At 40.9% G+C, this 17400-nt stretch overlaps 1 protein-coding gene across 2 annotated transcripts; it reads right to left on the minus strand.

Moving 5' to 3' along the window:
* Positions 1–10215: 10215 nt before the first annotated feature.
* Positions 10216–17161, minus strand: LOC103185950 (natural cytotoxicity triggering receptor 3-like). 2 transcript variants are annotated; one of them, XM_042340471.1, is made up of 7 exons: positions 17086–17161; positions 16585–16890; positions 15069–15380; positions 13969–14082; positions 11589–11632; positions 11092–11199; positions 10216–10566 (listed from the first exon to the last, which is right to left on the minus strand). In XM_042340471.1, exons 1-7 carry the CDS (start codon positions 17138–17140, stop codon positions 10393–10395), a joined length of 1113 nt encoding a protein of 370 aa, XP_042196405.1. In that variant the 5' UTR covers positions 17141–17161; the 3' UTR covers positions 10216–10392. The 2 variants fall into 2 exon arrangements, with proteins under 2 accessions (XP_042196405.1, XP_042196406.1); XM_042340472.1 differs by lacking the exon at positions 15069–15380.
* Positions 17162–17400: the final 239 nt, after the last annotated feature.

Consider the following 17400-nt stretch of genomic DNA (forward strand, 5'->3'; position numbering starts at 1 on the left):
CTGCACAGACTCTGTCTCTTCCATAGAGCTCGAAACTTTGTAAAGTCCATTTGAATTATTTTCTTTCGTGAAATGTATCCCAGTTTTAACTTCATTGCTATCTTTATTCCAGGTGAGCGTTACATCTTCCGGGTAAAACTCAGCCGTTTCACACACAAGAGACTGAGACTTTGATGAATCTCTTTCAGAATCTGTGGGGAATATCTTCAGTGGGGTTGGGGGGACTGTAGGGCAGACAGTGGGGCAGAATCACATTACGGGTGAGCAGTTGGAATATGAAATGTTATTCCCAGTTGAAATGTATATGAATTGATTCCGAGCGACATTTTAACAAAGGAAGGTTTTCCGAGACGTTAACCCATGTGACGGGCGCTATATAAATGTACGTTATTGTTGGCATAACAAGGAATCTGGATTGCAACGGCAAGAAACTGATCCTGTTCAGATGTTTTATTTGGAACAACGTTTCTGGTACCAAAGATTAAACGATGCCCTGATTAGAACAGGTAATTCAAAATCATTTCATGACTGTTTGTGGGACATTTTTGAGCGCCAATTGTTCATGTTATTTCAAATTGTCTAAGTGTGTTTAAACATTTGCCTTTGATATGAATCAGTATTTTTTTAAATGTCTGGACCACAGTACAAGGGTTTCTGATTAATAGTAACAAAGCTTGAACCTGAAGCCATAGGGCTCTCGCTCAAACATTGCATTTCTTTGTCTGTGTACACTATAATCTTCATGTCTTGATGTGTGAAATCTGACTAAATGCGTTCAGGTCAGAATAAAATACCATATAGAGCTAATATTCTACTGACGGCAGGAGGAGGGTTATACATGTTTGAAAGCGTTGCATAACGGAGTTATTAGCGACTCACATTCCCACTTTGTTGTGTGGTATAAACCCGCCGTTCCCTTCAGTACAGTAACGAAGGGGCAAAACTGCATTTGAATAATATTCCATTGATAAAATGTATTTCGGGTTAAAGTCAAATCTGTTCCCGTGTCCTGTGCTATCATAACTTTTTGTGAGAGTAGAAAATAGTACTCTCGCAAAAAGTTATGACAGTACAGGACATCAGTTTAGTGTAGAGTAGTTTATCCATAACGATTTCAAATTGCCTCAATACTCGCCTTTCAGCATTCCCCGTTCCTGTTGCACTCACACTTACCATGTACAGTTAAACTGGTTCCAGTCCCATTTCCTGCTATTTTCCCCTTATGGACCGCTGCACAAATATAGACTCCGGAGTCGTTGAAATTCAGATTTAGGATCTGGAACGTTTTGTAATCAAATATTCTCCTGTTGTCAGGTCGTGTGTGCAAATATTCCCTCTCTCCTCGCTTCCACCAATATAATGTTGTATCTGAACCAGATTGACTGTCAGCAAACTTGCAGCCGAAGGTAACGTTTGCACCTCGGATTGCTGTTCGCTCTGCAGGATACTGAATCACTCTCATCGATGTACCACCAGTAACTGTGAGAAAATACATCAAATCTATCATTAGTAATTGTGGAATCTAAAACTAGAAAAGTGACAAAATAGCTATAGGACAGGATGGAGAGAAGGTGGAAGAAAGGAAAAACAGATGAACGTATTCATTAAACACATTTTGAAACTCTTTATGAATATCGTTTTGTATTTAAGATCCGCTGTAGTAAAATAATTACCTGTGAAAATAATCCCCATCAGAGAAAGACAGGGGAACACATCACTCGCCACCATCGTGATCAGTTGCTGAGACTCACCATCAACATGTTATTGGGTGTAACAAACATTTGCTGATTGTCTAATATGAAATAATTCGCAGTGTCATATGACTTCCTGTCTCCATGGTCAGAGATGAGTGACATACGATTTGCAAAGAGAATTGTGCCTTTCAATTGTAACTGGAATCAGTCCTCAGATCGGCAATCAAGAAGAAGGCAAATATATTCATATTATTGTCTGTTTTTTTCTGTGTTCTTGTAATAATTCTCCATTTTCAGTCCCCGTATTCACATTGATAATTAGTATATAATAAAAAATTATATGTCTTTATAGTTGATGTAGAAACCTAATGAAGCTGCATTCGCTCCAGTTTAGCATCAGTTTTAGGCTACACCATGGAACGGCAATCTAAGTGAAAGCACACAGAGAACCAAATGATCTTTGAATCAAACACAAATGTTTGATTTATCTAATGTTCTGAGCTAAGGTACAATGGTTTCTCTTGAACCTAAGCCTTTAATCAATCAATATATTACCATATTGAATGTAGTTCCATATTTTATTGAATGCAATTCAATATAATGAATACAAAGCATATCTGGATGATTTTTTAGTAACAATTTAACAATAGATATTACAGAAATGCCAAATAAATGCTTCTATTTTTACAAAATCAATTTATCTTCTTCACAAACACTACAATCATACAGAATCTCTTTCCTTTACAGGATAATAATCCTTTACATGTGATTTATTTGCACGTATTTGCACGCAGTAGTGTCCCATAAATAGATATGAAGTGAATGACTAATTTTCTCTGAGAATTGTTGGTCATGATACTCAGAGGACCCATTTCAACTGAGGAATGATACTAAGAGATCTTTAACCTACCCCTGAACAGTCAGTCTGGACGTTGGTTCAACGGTTCATCTGAAGGATAAGAAGAACACTCTGCAAACATATTGCGCCTTTCACGCGGAACAGCTTCTCCGGATATCTGGAACTACAGCGACGACAATGCAGAACACAGCATTACAGCATTGAAGCATCAGCTTAGAATATGGACTCAAAGTCTCAACCTTGGGCTTAAACCCAAAGTGCACATGTTACCAGGCATCACCTCGTTTAATTGCACAGCTTCCTCAGTCTCAGCTGTGGATAATGCTCGTGGATGGTGTTCAGTGGCGGTCAGCAGACGTGAAACATATGCATATTTTGGAGGGTTGGACTTTAAGACAAAGAGGTTCCGCACAAACTCTCATCAGGTTATGTTTCACGAATTGTGCACAAACTTGATGTTAGGAGTGGGAATGGACATCGTAATGGATCCCTGGGTTGAACGCGAGGCCACTCACTTGGCATTTACGGCTGATCAATGATGAGCTCATGAGAAACCGAGATCGTTCAATTGGAGAGAAGAATGTTTTTTTTTGGTGTTTTCTGAAACTCAAGGACGCAGTTCGGTCCTCACCAAATACCAAAAATGTTTGTAGCAGAATCCATAACAGCTTTTAAAAGGATTTTAGAACTCATTGCTCCTTTGCCTTTTGTATGGATTTTAAATTACTGTTATGAAGACTATGGATAAACCATGTGACAGTTGTAGTTTAAGAATTGACAAAATGTATTATTCGTTAAGATGTGCTGAGTTGTAGTATTTTGGGTTGAAGTTATGCAGTGATCGAAATTAAAATTGTATTTCCATTTAATATGCTTTTAATAATATTCTTGCGTTTGGTATAGCGCCTTATCATGTCTTCGAGAAGTCTGAAGCGCTTTTAAAATGAATAAAACGCGAAAGTTATTAATGGACAAACAATATAAATAACCATATAACGTTCACCGCATTTATTACTTTTTGTGTGATTTCTTAATGCCAATTTCGCTCTTTATTCACACTCACCGCACACAGTTAATCGCGATCCAGATCCTCTTCCAATTATTGATCCCTGACGGACCACTACACAGCGACAGACTCCAGAGTCCTGTAAACTCACATTCAAGAACTGGAAGAAGCCGTTTCCTTTAGTTTTTACACCAAATAGTTTCCTGCGATCCTCCTTTGTATCCAAATAGCCGCTCTCACCCTCCTTATCCCACTGCACCTTCACTCCTGAACTGCCTTGAGGGAAGGGAAAGTTACAGTGGAAGGTAACGTGTGTCCCTCTGATGGCAGCCACAGGGTCGGAGATTTGAATCACTTTCACCGAAGGATCGCCATCAACAGTCAGAAAATAAAGTCAAACACTGACTTCTTAGATGATAAGCAATGGAGAAAACAAATGAGTAAAAGAGGAGAAAACGTAGGTGTATAAGATAAATGTCACATGAAAACAAGTTTGCACATATTTCATAGAAGAACTGAACTATAGAATGAACATATATACCTGTTGAAATAATATGTAAGGCCGACAGGTACAGGAAGACAACACTCCCCATGTCTGTCTCTGGCGGACATTTATACGAGTGACAGAGAACTCTACTTTTCAACGTCTACTATTGATTTCCAGATCTTCTGTCACAAGTGACCGTGGATTATTTGGTACAGAGTAGGTCGCTGTGACACTGACTTTGTTTCTTTGGGTTCGTGAAATGTTGCAGGTGTGCAGAATGCAATTCGAAATCACACTTTTACATCAAAATTGTAAAAATAGTAACCCATCCTGTGAAGATCAGAAAACAAGCTGAGCGTATCTAAACTTAAAACACACACCGTTCAGCGTCATTAATAGTTTATGGTGCTTTCTACAACTGGAAATGTTGATTTGAGCACTAACTCGTGGAATAAGTGGTGTCAGAAACATTCCAATCTGATGGGCCATCTCTTCTCATGCTTTTATCCAGCTGTCCCCTGTTTATAGAAATTAACCTTTCCCTCTCTTCTGGCATAGTGCGTCCCTGTTATCACTCCATGAAAATGTTCACCCCCATCCCTCTAAATTGTCGGTCCATCTCCAACTTACCCTTTGTATCCAAAATCCTGGCCACTCAACACATTTATACGAGTGACAGAGAACTCTACTTTTCAACTTCTACTATTGATTTCCAGATCTTCTGATGCTCTCACCGTTTGCGTGTCAAGACATGGATGAGCCCAGACTTCTTCGAACTTCTAATGCATGATGGAAGCCATCCTTCTTGTCTACTGTTAACAACTCCTTTCTCCCAGGGATTGCTGCACCCTCTCCGCACCACCATGAGTGGCCGAACCTTCAATTTTATGCCCACAAAATATACACAGTTGCATCATTTCACAATGTATCCCGTGAAGCTCTTTTGAATTGTCTCAACAACATGAAAACGTGCTATATCAATCAAGGTTAAGACTGTAATTATTACTAGATTCATATGCCCTAACCTCTGCCAATCCCTCCACACCCACTTTGTCTCATTCTTTCTCAATCTCTCTTTGGTTCTGACTCAATCCTACCACTTGAAACATGTCTTATCAGCCCCCTTTCTCTCCCTCACCTGTCCTTGCTCTGTATCTAACCTAAACCCTTTGAAGCCCTCCAAAACAATATCCGATGTGAAGGATGCTATAAAGGGATGATGTTTAATCAACTGATAGCAAATGTGTTTCTTGGATCTTTTGTAATTGCTCAGATGATTGTGAAGGAGTTTGAAGAAACATTAATCTGTAGCTCCATCTGACATACTACAATTGCTCATAAATTATGGCATCGGATGGCGCTGCAGACTACACCATATTTATACAATGAAAAGCTGTAACCTGCACATTTGTTTCCCTTTTTCACCAGTTGCACCTTTGTCTGACTGGCTCAGGATTTCTGTGTGTACCCTGACCCCTGTGCTGCACCATGGGAAGCTTCCAGCCACTATTTCCTGAATCTCTGGAACTCCCTGCCTCTATCCCTGTACCACACAGTATGTTTAAGTGTCTTCAAATCTCACTTGAAGATTTTGCGCTTCGATTGTGTCTATGGTCAATTTACCTTTCTCCCTGGCTCAGCGTCAAGTTCTGCTACTGTTCAGTCCTGGGTATGCTATATAAATTCAAGTTGTTGTTGTTGCTTCGATGGTTCCAAAAGAGCAGATGTATTGAATGCCCGATAACTCTTTTTGCTCTGCTGCTCTTCTGACACATGCAGAAATCTTTTACCGCGCTTATGAGTATCCAAACAAACTGACATTTTTATGCCACCGACACAAGGAAAGTTTCCTTTGGCTGGAATGGAATGCACACTTTCCAGAGGCATAGACTGGGAGGAATTACTCAAGGACAAACCAGTTATAGAAGATTATGCTGCACTAGCAGGACAAATATAGAAAGTAAAGCAGTGGCAAAATAAACAAAAACACCAAAATGAATCAAGAGGAAATAGCAAGTGAGATAAGGGAGAAGCAGAAGATTTATAAAGCTTGTAAATAGAAGGAGATGGTGACCATTGGGCTGAATACAAGACTGTACAGAAAGAGGTTAAAAGACGTATAGGATCCAAGAGACAACTGGAAAAGAAAATCTAAACTCAAAAACATAAACCCTCATATCCTTTCAATATTGCAACAGGGAAGATGTCAAAATTTTAAGGGAATCAGATAGGGTTATATAAAAAAAGAATGGACTCCCGGTAGCAAAAATGAAATGAATAATTACTGCAGCTTTTTTTTTATCAATAAAGACATTAAAATCATGACCACGAACATACTACATTTTCAGCTTGACTAAGTTGGCAACACTCTCACTGCTGAGTCAGAATTTATGCGTTCAAGCCCCAAGTCTGGACATGGAAATCATATAAACAAAATGACACTCCAATGTCATACTGGGGTGGTGGGGAGAGGGGCGGGAATGCAGCATTTTTGGAGATGCTGTCCTTCGTATGAGAAATTAAACCAAGGGCCCAACTGCCTGTTCATCAAAGATCCCATGTCATTATACAAAGCAGAAGGGAGTTTCTCCAGATTTCCTGGGCAACAGTCCCCCAAATTGGTCACATACTTTATGGCTGTTTGTGGCATATTGCCGTGCACTGAAAAACACAGTCACTGAACTTTAGAGGATATTCTATGAAGTGCTTTGAGACATCCTCCAAAATTTATAATGAGTGTGGATCCACATAGATTATGCTGTCAGCACCTGAGGCCAGAAGGCACTGAATGAAAAGGAGAGCCTCTGTCTTGTCAACGTTCAACTGGAGGAACGACATCCAGCACTCATCAGGACTTGATGTCCAAATAGGCAATCAATCAGAACAGCAGTAGTCCTGGAAACAAGTTCAGAAGCTGACATAAATTGGGATGCTATTCAGCTACATGTGGAAGTTAACTTCATGTCTGCAATAACATCACTGAGCAGGAGCATGTTATTATTAAAAAGGAAAAGGATAGATCTCTAAATGACTTGGATTTATAGATCCAAATAAAATTCACACGTGATATCAATTTCGGACAACTGGGGAATCAGAGGAGGCAGGAAATGTCGGCCAAAATAACTTGACAGTGTATTTACATGTGCTGCTAAATTAAGTATAAATAAATGAATGGTAAATTCAATATAGATAAATTAATGGTAAACTAAGTGTAGATAAACTTATGCGATAGACCAATAGGAAACACGAGCATTTCATGGACTGGATAGAAATTGCCAAGGAGAAAGCTGAAATAAATCCCGGTGTGTTAGCTGACTCTTCACTCATATGTCAAAACAGTGTGAGGCAGCAATAAACAAGACAAACAGGATGCTGTGCTCTTTGCTGCACTAAATCAGTTGAGTTCAAACCCTAAATATCACACTTATCTTTGGCGAGACCACACCTTCATTATTGCAGAGCGATGTGCCTTCCCTTGACCCAACACAGCTATCCAGCTATCGACCCATCTGCAACCTTCCTTTTCTGTCCAAGGTCTTTGAGAAAGCCGTTGCCTCCCAATTTTGCACTTTCGTCTCCTCCATGAGCTCCTCCAATTGGGTTTCTATGCTGCGCACAGCACGGAGACTGCTATGCTCAAGGTCACAAACGACATCCTGACCATGTGTTCAAGGCTCCCTATGCCTCCTCGTCCTCCTTGACCTCTCCGCCACTTTTGACACTGTGGATCACTCAATACTCCTCCACTGCCTCTCCTCCCATGTCAACCTTCAAGTTCTGTCCTTGACTTGTTCAGGTCCTACCTTTCACAACGACTCCACTTCGTCTCACCGAACAGCTTCTCCTCCAGCCCCGAACCATCTCGTATGGCATTTCTCAGTGCTCTGTCCTCCATCCCCTCCTCTTCACCCTCTACATGCTCCCACTTGATGGCATCATCCACAGACATGGGGTAAATTTCCCCAAATATGCGGAACGCACTGCATGCATTGCCAGAATCTGCCACTGCCTTACCCTCATCGGCTGCTGAAATCCTTACCCATGCATTCGTTACCTCAAGGCTCGGTTATGGAAATTCCCTCCTCATCGGCCTTCCCAACTCTTCCCTTCACAAAATACAGATCATCAAAAACTCTGCAGCTCGTATACTGTCACGCCCCAGGCTCCGTGACCCCATCACACCCACCCTGGCCCGACTCCACTGGTTCCCCATCTATCAGAGGATTGAATTCAGGATCTTCATCCTCACTTCCAAGGCCATCCATGACCTTACCCCCTCCTGCATATCTGACCTGCTGACTCCCTACCAAACCGCCCATTCGTTCCATTCAGCAGGCTCCGGCCTGCTCCATGTCTTCCGCCTGACCCGCCCTACCATCGGTGGCCGGGATTTCAGCCTCTCTGCACCTACACTCTGGAACTTCTTCCCACAGTCTCTTTGCCTCGCTTCCTCCCTTGCCTCCATGAAGGCTGGTCTCCAGATCCTCCTCTTCAATCATGCCTTCGGTCGCCCTCCCACCTCTCTGACTTTCCCCACCGCTTCCCTCCCCCTCCCCCTCTATTAATGTAATTTTGTTGTTGTCACTGTGACATAATGGGGCTGTTGAGTTCCAACAGGCAGCGTGGAAGATAGCAACGAGGATGGCCCCCAGGATTAGAGGAATGAACTTTGAGAGGTATTTAAAATTTTAAATGGGATTGAAAAAGTATACGCAGATCTATAAGTTTAGAGTTACAAAGGCAATATCACAATAGATCCCAGGTTTTACCATGGTGGTGGGGGGAACTTGTAGTGCGTTCTGAAAGGATGTGATCAGACAGGCCAAAGGGTCTTCTTCAATGAAACCAATTGTGAGTGAAGAGGTAGGGAAGCCCAAGGGTGCACTGGTTGTACTATTGGAGTTTAACAAGCTAAAGTCTCAAAGCTTGCTATTGAAAGCACCATCTAACCAGCTTTACTGCTTGTCCAGCGAGGACTACTCTTTTCATTAGGTTTTTGGCCTACAGAGTTAACAGTATCTGAGTGGGAAGATACCCCACTCCCAGTGACAGGTCTACTCCTTGAAGTACCTTTCTTTTCGACCGTGCCTTTGGTGAGCTTCCTCCCCCTTCCCCGGCTCAGTCCTGGGATCCGTTACTCTGAAGCGCTCTGTGATGCCGTCCGGCGTGGAGGGCGCTGTATAAATCCATGTGAATCCAAGTTGTTGAAAGTGATTCCAAAGTTCTTTTGCTAAGCAAGTCACACTGGACGTTGCTCAGCTACAAGGCCACGCTGTTTGCTTACTCGCTCCAAGGGCTGTGGCTGGTTGAAATTAGACATCCAAAAAGCACCGGGTTTAGTCTACACTAAATAGATAGCAAATATCAGGAATTCCTTGGAAACCCATAATGAGCAGCACAAATAAGCATGAAATGTGTGAGAGGATAGAGCCCCCATCCCCCTGACCCTATTGGCACACATCCATGTAGATTGAGCGGAGGCTGTACGAGTCGGTGCGTTGCCATTTTACTGGAGCAACACTTTAAACATGTATTTTAAAAAAAGGTTTGTGTTAAATTAGGAAAAAACACACAGTATCTCCCCAAAACATACAAAGCCACATCACGTTACACTATATCCTGTAAAGCGCTTAGAGACATTGTGGCGACGGAATAAGTCACTACATTAAATTCATGGATAATTAATAAAAACAAATTTGAATTAAACCCACTCTACAGTTCAGGCTTCACTTGTAGTGAGCCAGGACATGATGCCCACAACGATATACATCATGTTGTAAGAATGCATATCTGTTGTTACACAAACAAAGAAATATTGTGCACAGTTGTTACAGCCACTTTACTACAATAGCCACAGCCTAATGGATGGAAACAGTTTGTAACCCGTTGCTCTATATATAATCTGAGAGAGCGAGACTTTTGTAATGGAATTATTCTGTGACATTTAGAAATACAGCAGAACGATTGGGGTTTTAATACTTATTTGTTTCATGTGAGGTATATTTTTAGCATTTAGGTGAACAGCTCAACCGTTCAACGCCCACGCCTCAACTTTTTCACTGGGTTGGACGAATTGCGTCAATTTTGTTGACAGCTTTTACCAAGTGTTGTTTCATTAATACTGAAGAGACAGAGTGACCAGAAAGGATTGATTGATGCAACTTGTTTTTTATTGAGAGGTTGATTGAACATGTTACACAACAGTTCCATTCGTTTGAACTCTGGTTTTAGTTTTGCAGCAGTTAAAGAGCTATTTTCTGGCAACACAGGAATAATATGCACAATGTTCACTTTGGTGGAAAACAACACCTAATATACACCAATATCAGTTTCTGAGCCTGTTTCATTACTTGGATCTTGGTTCCCTGCAGATAGCTGCTGCTGCTCCTCCGTGGTTTCTCACATGGAGCTCTGCATACTCTGTATTCTTAACTCTACTTTTAAGATTCCCTGTTTTATTGGAAGGATGTAAATCCAGAGCGGCATATGTCAGTTTGTGCTCCGCTGCCCCTTGCTTGGTCTGTAAAGGCAATTTTTGAGAATTTGATTATATTAATTCATTTTATTCTTCAGAAATCTCCTCGAATACGCAGCACCACTTGCCCCATAGCTCATTTGGTTAAGTCACTTCTCCTTTAAAGAACTGAGTCAAACAGAATCCAGCAGTTACAACTTCTACCACGAAAAGGTTAGTAAAGAAAAGTGAAAATCAATCAGTTTATGAGTTGTTCATTGACCTACAGAAATGTGGGTATATATTTCTGTATATAATTGATGACCCAGTGCCTTATAGATTGATGCACAATAGCTGGTCTTTTTCACAAGAAAAATAAATGTCTATACAGTGACAAATTGTCGTGAGCATATCACAGCCCAGGACAGTGTCAGAGAGTGAACATTAGAGGAGAAAGAAAGATTAACCACAGAAATGTTACAAACAGTCTCATAGTGAACACTGAAGTGAGTTCCACTCTATTTACCAAAGCAAGGAAATCCAGTTGAATACAAAAGGTTTATGTTTCGATTTTGTGTTTGAAAGATATACCTGGGCGTACACAGTGCTCTCCTGTTGTTTAGGTCTTGGAGTTTTCTTGGAACTGGTCAAATTCAAGGTGACATAAGCCACCGGCTCATTCTCTCCTCTGTGCATCGTCTATAAAACAGAGTGTGATCACAACAACAGCAACACATTGCATTTGTAGAGCACCTTTCACTTCGGAAGGACATTCCAGGGCGCTGCTGGAATGTTGTCCTCACTGTTCTGAAGATTGCTGTGTAAGTACTTATCTGAATGTCCATAAGTTTAAAATATTTAAGACATAGCTTTCATATATTTTAAAAGCAGACAATTTTATTGAATAGTCTGTCACCAAATGTATGTCACCGGGCACCTCATATTTGAATGATACATTGAGGCTGCAGAGATGCTCTGAGGGAATACATTTAAAATGTTCTAATTTATTTCTGAAGAACGGTATCTTTCCATCACAACAACCCTGTTTTCAGATGAAACATCTGCTGAGTTGAATTTAATAAATGTACCTGCTCTTCGCAATGACTCGATCCCTTCTGGTTTCTGCGTGGACCTTAGAAGGAAATTAACAGAAGAAGAATTCACTCAATTTCCACAACAGTAATTTTGAATATATTTTGGTTAGACTGAATGAAAAACGACAAAACCCAAAAGCTGCCAGAATCGTTTTTTTTTAAAAAGTATAAAGTTGTCTTGCATCTAACTCTAATTTAAGCCCAGGAGTAGAATCAAATAAATCACACAACCATTAATTGACAAACTATTTTGCCCTCTCACTCTTATTGCTGTAAACATAGTTCCATTCTCTGAACTTGTTCTCTGTAACTCCATCATAGAGTCCCTCCAAATCCCTCTTTCCCAAGCCACCTTCAAAATCTTCATCAAATTAACCAAGAGAATAGATAGTTTCGGGTATGAGATATAAAACCAAAGAGGTAATATTAAACTTATATAAATTGTCAGTGTCAGAACTAGAATACTGTATCCAGGATTGTTTACCTCACTTAGGAAATTTACCAGACTGATCCCGGGGAAGATTGGTGCTGCGAGTTCAGTGGCCCAGGCAGAATGTGCATTTTATATAATAAAACATTTTCTCGCTGTATTTTATAAAATTAATCAATTGTAGCACAATGTGGAAAAGATGGGTTAATGGGATGTGGTCTCTTTAAAGAGGGAATACAGACACCATAGGCTGAATGACCTTCTGCACTGTACATTTCTGTAATTGTATCACAACAGATTTCAGACATTCGTTGCATGGAGATTTCTGATTAAATATGCAGCTAAATGTAAGCAGGGAGAGATTCTGTTAGGGCATTTGTCAATCAATCGCAATATATTAATGATTGGCGTCACTTTACAGGATGTCTTTCGTCTTTCTCTCCTTGTTATCTAGGGGACCGAGGACAGCCTTGAGGACAGCCTTGAGGACAGCCTTGACCGTGCCTTCAGCTCCCCTCTCGACTCTCTAACCCCTCCTCGCTCCCTCCCTTCCCTCCCCTCACGCTGACCATTTCCCCCTTGCTCGGGTCCTGACCCAACTGTACAGCGCCTTGGTACATCCTCCCGATGTGAAAGGCGCTCTATAAATGGAATCTTGTTCTTGTTGTTATCTGGAATTCTCTAAGGTATAAATTGAATATTATTTTTTCAATTAGGTGCCGCTTAAAAGGTTAGTCCAAAAGATAAGCGCCCATAGATTTGGGGAGAGCATATTAACGTGGATTGGGGAATGGTTAACGGGTAGGAAACAAAGAGTTGGGATAAAGTGGTCCTTTTTCAGATTGGCGGGATGTGACTAGTGGAGTGTCACAAGGTTCAGTCCTTGGGCCTCAGTTATTTATGATCTACATCAACGATCTAGATGAGGACATCGAAGTTAATATATCTAAATTCGCAGAAGACACAAAAGTAGGAGGATGTGTTAACACGGAGGACGACATTAAAAAAATGCAGCGTGACATAGATAGCTTAGCTGATTGGGCAGGTAGGTGGCAAATGAAGTATATTGAAGGGAAGTGCGAAGTCATCCACGTAGGTAGCAAAACCGGTAGAGCAGGTTATTTTTTAGAAGGGGAGAGATTGGAATGTGTTAGCCTCCAGAGGGACTTGGGTGTCCTTGTACACCAATAACAGAAAGTTAGTCTGCAGGTGCAGCAAGCAATTAGGAAGGTGAACGGTATGTTAGCATTCATTATGAAAGGATTAGAATATAAGAGTAGGGAAGTCTTGCTTCAACTGTATAGGGCCCTGGTGAGACGACACTTGGAATACTATGTGCAGTTTTGGTCTCCTTATTTAAGGAAGTAGTACTTGCCTTGGAGGGGGTGCAGTGTAGATTTACTAGGTTAGTACCAGAGATGAAGGGGATGAGTTACGAGGATAGGCTGACCAATTTGGGCCTATATTCTCTTGAATATAGAAGAATTAGAGGGGATCTTATACAAACCTATAAGATCATCAAAGGGCATGATAGAGTAGATAGTGGGAGACTGTTTCCACTGGTTGGAGAAACTAAAACCAGGGATCACATCCTTAAAATCAGAGGCAGCCGTTTCGCACTGAGTTGAGGAAGAACTTCTTCACTCAAAGGGCGGTGAATGTATGGAATGCACGACCCCAAAGGGCTGTTGATGCTCAGTCCTTGAACATATGCAAGACTGAGATAGATAGATTTCTTATTGCAAAAGGGCTTAAGGAATATAGGGATCAGGCAGTGTCAGGTTATTAGCTGGAGTTAGATTAGAAAATCAGACATGATTGAATGGCGGGACAGGCTCGAAGGGTCGAATGGCCTACTCCTGCTCCAACATGTTATGTTATGTTAAATTTTGTGTTAAATTAAACATTTACATTTAACCTGAATTAAACAGGAATATATCTTACCTTTCTTTTTGCTTAATTGCCATTGCTTTCCAATGATGATCAAAAGCAGCAGAAATGCCAGGCCTCCCCCTGCACATCCAGCGATCAGCGCATAAGGAAGCTGAGCGTCACTCTCTACAAGGACAGCATAAACTGAATGTGTTATTGAACACAGCAATGAATTACAGTTTCAGTAAATGCGCGGTGCATCCGAATAGAGATATGTTAGCAGGTTTTATTATTTGATATTTTATTTTTAAACAGGGTCTTAGTAGATCCGTAGGAATCCAAGGCACTTTTAATGAGAAACTAGATAGCCGAGCTCGTCAACAAGACTTAAAATTGCAGGATCCCTCACTGGGGTGAGGGGTCTCGCCAAATCTTTGACAAATACTATTCCGATTAAGCTAGAAAGGTGAACCTCTCCATGGACATGAAGCACATTCCATTCCAGACACCAAAACAATTAGAGGTGAACGACATTATTGAGCAGAGACCAGGAGTTTGAAATGTGATGAGTTTTTAAATCCTTCTTCTCAGGCAGATGGTATGAATCTTTTCAATTCAAAGACGATACACATTAAGCTGATTGTTATTTTGTATATATTTATATGGAGTATTCGGCTACAAAACTATATGATCATAATCTTCAGTGCAAACCAAATTAAATATTTTCCAAAAACAATTCAGTTAATAACAATTAACAGTAGGATATTGGCCAATTAGTGGAGTCCTGTGGCTTAGTGGTTAGAGCAATCACCGCACAAGCTAGAGACCCTGGCTTCGATTACCGGGTCGGGCAAAACATTGGGCAAGTTTCTCTACACCACACGTCTGTATTCATCTAGCAGTAAGTAGGAATCCAGTTGTTAGTCAATTGGCAGATCGCTTTCCTGGGGATAATAATAATACCTTAAAATACAATAATTTAAAAAAAATACTTAGGTCACTCAATCAACGACTGTTTGTGGAACACTGCTGTGCAACAATTGCTCCCGAGAGTCATCCACAAAACATACATTCAATTCACTTTCCAGTTTATTTGTGAAGCACTTCAGACTTCTCAAAGACGTGATACAGCGCTATATCAAATGCAAGGATTATTTTTATTGTGAAATTACCTGTGTTGGATTTAGAAACTGAATATCTGGCAACTGCTGGAATCCGGAGGCTGATGTGAGATACCAGACAGGTATAAACAACCCCACTCTGTACAGGCTGTGTCTCTTCCAAATAGCTCGAAAATTCATAAAGTCCCTTTGAATTCCTTTCTTTAGTAGAATTTATCCCAGTTTTAACTTCATTGTCATCTTTACTCCAGGTCAGCGTTATATCTTCCGGGTAAAATGCAGCCGTTTTACACACAAAGGTCCTAAATGTTTTTGAATCTATTTTAGAATCTCTGGGGAATATCTTCAGTGGAGTAGGGGGAACTGTAGGAGAGACAATGGAGCAGAATCATATTACTGGTGATCAGTTGGAATATAAAATGTTATTCCCAGTTGAAATGTACATGAATTGATTCCTAGCAACATTTTAACAAGGAAGGTTTTCCGAGACGTTAACCAATGTGACGGGCGCTGTATAGATGTACGTTGTTGTTGGCATAACAAGGAATCTGGATTGAAACGGCAAGAAACTGATCCTGTTCAGATCTTTTATTTTGAAAAATGTTTCTGGTAGCAAACATTAAAAGATGGCCTGCAGGAGGTCCAGCCTCTATTCACGAATTAACAGCTGGACGAAAGGATTTAACTATGACGATAAGATGGATAAACGTGATTTATGTTTGATAGATCTGAGAATAATTTGATTGAGCTGTCAACGAATGCTAAAATAGTTTTATTTTAAAATAGTTTTAAAAAAGAAAATGTTACTTAAAACAATTATTAAGCAATTTAAATTCCCACTTTGCTGTGTTCAAGAATTCAAGATCCTCATCCTCACCTACAAGGCCATTCACGGCCTTGCTCCCTCCTACCTCTCTGACCTACTATCCCCCTACCTACCTGCCCGTACCCTCCGTTCCTCGGGCTCCGGTCTGTTCCACATCCCCCGCCCTAACCGCCCTACCATCGGTGGCCGGGCCTTCAGCCTCTCAGCCCCGAGGCTCTGGAACTCCATCCCCCAGTGCCTTCGCCGCTTCCTCCCTTTCCTCCTTCAAGGCCGGTCTCAAAACCTTTCTCTTTGACCGTGCGTTCAGCTCCCTTCTCGACTCTCTACCCCCTCCTCGCTCCCTCCTCCCTGCCCTCACCCTGACCATTTCCCCCTCCTCGCTCCCTCCCTTCCCTCCCCTCACCCTGACCATTTCCCCCCTGCTCGGGTCCTGACCCAACTGTCCAGCGCCTTGGGATATCCTCCCGACGTGAAAGGCGCTCTATAAATTGAATCTTGTTGTTGTTGTTGTTGTTGGTATAAACCCGACATCTTCCATCAGTACGATAACAAATGGGCAATACTTTAGATGAATATTGCATTGATAAAAATATTTCAAGTTTAAATAAAATATTTCGCTGTGTGCTGTAGGATCACATGGGATTAAACGATTAAACAAACAATTTTGCCCATAACGATTTCAAAATGCCGCAATGTTCGCCTTTCAACATTATTTACATTATCAACTGTATTCACACTTACCATGTACAATTAAACGTGATCCATTTCCATTTGCTGCTATTTTCCCCTGACGGCTCACTGCACAGAGATAGACTCCTGAGTCATGGAAACTCACGTTTAGGAGCTGGAACGTTTTGAAATTGAATATTTTCCTGTTGTCAGGACTTGTATGTAAATATTCCTGTTCTCCTCGCTTCCACCAGTAAAAGGTTAAATCTGAAGTGGACTGAATATCGGCAAACTTGCAGCCGAAGGTAACGCTTTCACCTTGATTTGCTGTCTTGTCTACAGGATATTGGATCACTTTCATCGATGCATCCCCAGCAACTGTGAAAAAATAAATCAAATCTATAACTAGTGATTATAGAGTTGAAGCAATGTGACAAAATAAGTATAAGGAAAAAGGGAAAAAAGGCGGAAGAAAGAGAAAGCGAGGAAGAGATTTATGCATTCACTGAAACATTTTGAAACTCTTCATCAATATCATTTTGTATTTAAGATCCGCTGTCGTAAAACAATTACCTGCGAAAATAATGCCCATCAGAGAAAGACAGGTGAAAACACCACTCGCCACCATCGTGATCAGTTGCTGAGACTGACCATCAACATGTTATTGGGTGTAACAAACATTTGCTGATTGTCTAATATGAAATAATTCGCAGTATCATATGACTTCCTGTCTCCATGGTCAGAGATGATTGACATACGATTTGCAATGAGAATTGTGCCTTTCAATTGTAACTGAAATCACTCCTCAGATCGGCAGTCAAGAGGAAGGTAAATATATTCATATTATTGTCTGTTTTTTGTTTTCTGTATTCTTGCAATAATTCTCCA

Source organism: Callorhinchus milii, unplaced genomic scaffold (assembly GCF_018977255.1).
Source record: "Callorhinchus milii isolate IMCB2004 unplaced genomic scaffold, IMCB_Cmil_1.0 Scaffold14, whole genome shotgun sequence".
NCBI lineage: Eukaryota > Metazoa > Chordata > Chondrichthyes > Chimaeriformes > Callorhinchidae > Callorhinchus > Callorhinchus milii.